Raw genomic sequence first — 5,495 nt, forward strand, 5'->3', positions numbered from 1 at the left:
AGAAGGACATGCTTGGAGGGTAGCTATCTTCTCTTCTTTTCTATTTTTGTAATTAGTGTCTGTTGAGAGCCAAAACACAGAGTGTGCTATGATGTTAGTGCAGTGCTGGTCACAGTATAGCTTAGCTCCGACCTGAAGCAATCACACTGCAAGCATGCAGATCTGAAAGTCAATATCCATCTTTAGCAAAACTGTCACATTCACAACAACCTTCTACCACTGCTTCTCTGTCCCCCTAGTGTCCAGAGGAAAGTTGAGGGGGAAAGCAGACCCACCAGAACTTTACTGCCAGTTTGCAAAACCAGTCTCTGAGGAGGAATATGTCAAATTAAATGCTTCCCCACATGGAAGAGGCTGGGGCTCTGACTAATGGCTTGCTCCCAGTAAGTTTAATTGCAGAATATACAAGAGGCAGGACCTCTTGCAATGAAAACTGATGTAACTTGTTTATAGTGTCTTGTGGACAGACAGCTGCAGTACAAGTTTTCCCACATGCTCGTCTCTTAGGGAATAGGAGTCATTACTGAAGCACTAGCTGGTGCTTTATGTACGGGAGGGAAATACTGCTTGATTTACTGAGTGCCTGGTGTTTTGCCTGAGCAGAAACATATCAGACTTTTCTTTTTTCTGTCATTTTTTTCTTTATTTTTCTTTTTTTTCCTTTTTTTTTTTTTTTTTTTTTTTTTAGATACTGAGCTTTCATCATTAACATCTGGCTTGTGTTTTAAGCCAACTGAAATGAGCTGCTGCTTGTAGATTAGCCCCCTTCAAAGTTGCATTTCTTTTTCTCATCCTTGCATTAAACTTGCCCAGCCCCCAGTTTCCTGTAAATTAAATCTGTATTGCATGTGCACTAATTCTCTTCTGTTGAGGCTTTAGTGTGGATTTAACGGTGATTCATTTTCTCTATAGAAACGTAGCACAAGAATGAACATCTTGGGTAGCCAAAGTCCACTTCATCCTTCCACACTGAGTACAGGTAAATTCTGCTGCTTCGTAAGCATAGTGTAAGAGGCCATTGTGGGTAAATAAAAGTTGTATTTCATATAGAGACACAGAGAGAGTGCAGTTGTGTAGTATTAATGCCTCCATGCCAAACACTATGTTTATGTCTAGCTTCTGTGTCATTAACACGCTTACCCATACAGTCAGAGTAGGAGGAACTTGTTTCAAGTTTTTCTTCAATTTTAATTTTTTGAAACTCAGATTTTATGAAAATTGAGACTCCATAAATGTTTCCATTTAAAACAATCCAGAAGTACATTCTTCATTTTAGACAAGGAAAGTCAGAGTGATCTGTTAATCTTTAAAGAGTAAAAAAGAGAATCTTCAAAATAGCATTCATTCCATAACTGAATAATGTGAAGTATGGATGCCTGTAATGTGAGTCTACTTGGTATGTTAAGTAGATGCAACAGCATGTGCATTTTTGTCATATTGATTCATTTTTTATATCGATTGATGAAAGATATTTTATATTCTGTAACAAAACTATACCCACTTTTAAAATGTTTAAATAATTAGTGTGTGGAAGAAACTGCTGCACATGTTACTGGTTTTAACCATCCTGTCTTTCCCTCTTTTCCCTTTCGCCTCCAGTTATTCATAGGACTCAGCACTGGTTTCACGGCAGAATTTCTAGAGAAGAATCTCACAGGATTATTAAGCAGCAAGGGCTTGTAGATGGGTAGGTATTCCTGTTGCTTAGTATTTATGATCTGATGGTAAGCGTTAGAAAAGAGCACAGCTTCTGCTGTAAGGGCTTACAGGTATGTGAGCACTTCTGAATAACTCGATTTTTGTATTGTTTTGGCTTTTTGCTGGGCTAAAGCTATTGGGAGTCATATGAGAAAAGGTTTTAGCTTAGCAGGTCAAACAGAGAAGAGAGGCCAAGAAAGCAAAGGAGCACTGCTGAATTGCTGGGTTTCTGGTTCTCTCACAATACAGATCTTCTTTACAATCTTGGGCTTGACTTGTTGACTTAGGAATCTAGTGGCCCATCCTCCTTGGGGTTTTCATAAACGTCTTAATGCCTTTGAGGTGGTGTTAAATTTGTGCCTAGCCAGCTTACTCACTGTGGAAGGTGAAGATTGGTTAGTTTGGCTGTAGTGAGGTCAGTCAGTAGTGGCAAAAGACCCATGTTAGTTACGTGCTCTGAGATCTAAGGATCATGGTTTTCAGGATAGAAAAGTCTTGCCTGTGTTTTCCTGCTCTGTGTGTTCTTGAACAAAAGAAGGTAGAGATTTAACAGTCTTCTGATGGCTTGTGTAAGATGTCCAGCAAGGTATATATGCAGTTGATAGTGCTATCATTTGACTGTTTCTGGAAGCTATTGTTGAGGGTGCATCTATATTTACAGTCATTGTTTGTGTGGACAGCCTGTGTTGCTTGCCAGAAGTTGAGTAAACATTCACAGGATCAGTTGTGCTGAGCTGTGCTTTGTGCCACCAGCTTATGACACCATGCACAATCTGAAATGGCTAGATGATAGTTTAGAGGTGAACTGCAGTGACCACAGGGCAGGTAAGATCTTTCTCCTCAAGATGGATCCTAATGTGTAACATCTTTGGTCCCTTTTCCACACATCTGGTCTTGCTAGGACTAAAAAGGAATGTTCAAATACCATGCATGGTTTCCGGTGGTGGCAAGACATGCCTGTCTCTGAGTTATTGGACTGACCGGGGTTATGGTGGTGCGTTTTTGTGGTATTGACATTTCTCAGTCGGTTCTGAGGAGCTGGAGTACGTTCTTTCGGGTTCATAAGACTACAAGCAGTTCTTGCAACTCAGCCTTGGAAAAGCGTGTTCCTGGCTTAGCAGTCAGCAATTAGGAGGGCTTGAGGCCTGCCCCAGTACTGTGCTTGGCCATCTCACAAATCCACTAGTGATTAGCTCTGTGAGCCTTATGCCAAAGGTATATTCTTGTTTCCTGTGGCATGGAGACGTTCTCCTTCCTTAGTTCATGAATGTCAAGGGGAGGAAACATTTCTTGACTAGATTTTTTTTCTCTTCTTCTAACTATGTGTTTAACCATTCAAGTTAGGACTACAGTTTTGTGAGTCAACTTAAAAGTGACCGTTAACAGTGTATGATGATGCTAGCTACACTCCTAAAGTACATTCTTTTCCAGTGATGCTGAGGGAAAAATACTGTGACTGTTTTAGAGGAAAAATCGGCGTGTGTTTTCCCCATCTTGATAATGTGGATGCTACTTAACTGATAAGTCATTCTAAGAAAGTATTGAGCTGTTTCTGTGCAATTGCAGCCATTTAACTTAAACGTAATTTTGCTAACGCTGGATTTCTGTAAACTGATGCAAGATACTGGACAGTGGGAACAGATTCTCTTGTATTACTTTCCCATCTACAGAAATCCAGATTTGCTTTGGAGTTAGATGAGAACATTTTCTTCATGAGAGTACATACCAGTAATGGAAAGCTCAGTTAGGGAGACCCTTAAAAAAAAAGCCTCATATGTACATTCATAGGGGAAGAACTACTGTCATGTATCTTCCACTTCTGGTTTCTTCATTTATTAGTGTTGCATAGCCACGGTATAAAAACTGAATGCAAATTGCCAGTTATGGAATCACCTGTTTATGCAAGTAAAGAAGAGTTAGGCAATAGCACAAAATTACTTAGTTGTTCTGATCATTTATGAAGAAATGGATTGTGGTATTCAGCGTCTACTTAAAAATGTTCTCTCCTAGACTATTTCTTCTCCGGGACAGCCAAAGCAATCCAAAGGCATTTGTACTTACGCTGTGCCATCACCAAAAAATAAAGCATTTTCAAATCTTGCCGGTAAGTAGATTATTTTTGATACTGATCACAAAAAAAGAAATTTGAAATCATAAAGCTTTGCCAACATCTGAAGAGACCTCTTACTAGTTACTGATGTCATCGACAGAGATGTTGCCATTAGCAAGTATATTAGCAAGTGTTCTTTAGAATTGTCAAATGTCTGACAAATTCTTTATTAACATTGCCTGGAAAACAAGTGTAGGTCACTTAGGTATAGAAGTAATTCACAGAACTTGTTCTCTGTGACTGACAGCAACAACAGCAGCAGTTGTCTCACTGTCACTTAGGCAAACGTAGAATAACTTTGGGAAACTTTAAAAAGTTTTATTCTAGAAGCTATTCAATAGCATTGAGCTTAAAATAACATTACACTGAGGTGTTGAGAAACTACTTGATTTTTATCTTGATCCAAAAGAGCATCAGAAGCTTAGGATCATGTAGACCTCTCTATTGTCCAAACCCTCTTCTCTTGCTTTGCATGCCAGTTTTACAAGCAGCTAACAAATATTTTGGCGGTGGTTTTGTGTTATGTAATGAAGACCAGTGCTGTCTCTACCAAGTTTCAGTTACTCTGCCCAGGAGCTTTCACTTTCAGAAACAAAACGTTGCAAGTTGGGCTAACGTACATTCTTTTCTAGTGCGGTGCATGGTTTCATGAAGATCTCTGGGCACTCAGTTGTTTGGGCAGTGCCCACCATTTATCTGCGGTCACACACTTGCACTCTTTATGTTTTGCCACGCTTGCATCTCTTCATGTGCAGTCTAACTTGCAAAGTGCGTTCTGTTTCCCCAGTGTGAAGATGATGGACAGATATTTTTCAGCCTGGATGATGGGAACACCAAATTCAGCGATCTAATCCAGCTGGTTGAATTCTATCAACTAAACAAAGGAGTCTTGCCCTGCAAACTCAAACACCACTGCATCCGAGTGGCCTTATGACCTCAAGTCTGACTCTCACTGAAGACTGGATTTGCTAGAAGAGTAATTGTAAGAGAACGTTGACACTGGGGAATTGGCAGATTTGTAAGTTGGCAAAAATAAATAAAAATATTATGCACCTTGGGACTCTGAAAGGGATGGATTCGACAGGTGCCAACAGACCAAGATTGCTGGTTTGTCTAACACCTAAGAGTGATTGCTGCTGAGTGTCCCAGCATCCCAAAAATGGGGGGAGGGTATGTAAAACCATGAGTAAATTTGAAACAAAACTGGAAACTATCTTGGCTGGGCCACTTAACAGGAACAAGTGTGAAGAGAAATCTTTGAAAAGAACTCTTGCCCTGGAATAATCTTGACAATTAAGACTAGTGTGTTTACTTTTTGTATTGATCACTTTTTTTGCACTCCTACTTTGTTTCGGATATTGTATGCAGCCTATATTAGGAGCTGATGTGGCTTTTAAAATTCATGCAGGAGTTGGGTATTAATCTGCACCCTAAAATGTATGGAATGCTTCAGCCTAGAAGGATCTAGAAGAAAATCAAGACGTGTGTGTGTGTGTACGCGCGCGCGCGTGCGTGTGTCTCAAAACTTCTCTGGAGACCTGAGGTTCGATGATCTGCAGATGTCTTTGAAGAAGCAATGAGGATACAATTCTAAAAGAACATGCCACCATATACGTACTCTTAAAACTGTTGACTTGTAGCATTATGGCTGTAGTATGTTGATGGCATATTAGTGGCATCCAGTCAT

The 5,495-nt window shown here is 39.9% G+C and overlaps 1 protein-coding gene across 1 annotated transcript in view; it reads left to right on the forward strand.

The window, feature by feature from the left end:
* Positions 1-4,742, forward strand: part of GRB10 (growth factor receptor bound protein 10) — a 108,714-nt gene extending 103,972 nt beyond the window's left edge. The window contains exons 12-16 of the mRNA XM_035894133.1: positions 1-19; positions 913-979; positions 1,600-1,687; positions 3,709-3,802; positions 4,596-4,742. The exon at positions 1-19 is cut by the window's left edge and continues 95 nt beyond it. Coding sequence (XP_035750026.1) covers positions 1-19; positions 913-979; positions 1,600-1,687; positions 3,709-3,802; positions 4,596-4,742 — 415 coding nt within the window. The remainder of the gene's footprint in view (positions 20-912; positions 980-1,599; positions 1,688-3,708; positions 3,803-4,595) is intronic.
* Positions 4,743-5,495: the final 753 nt, after the last annotated feature.

The sequence above is a fragment of the Egretta garzetta genome, unplaced genomic scaffold, assembly GCF_000687185.1.
Source record: "Egretta garzetta isolate BGI_Z169 unplaced genomic scaffold, ASM68718v1 scaffold264, whole genome shotgun sequence".
NCBI lineage: Eukaryota > Metazoa > Chordata > Aves > Pelecaniformes > Ardeidae > Egretta > Egretta garzetta.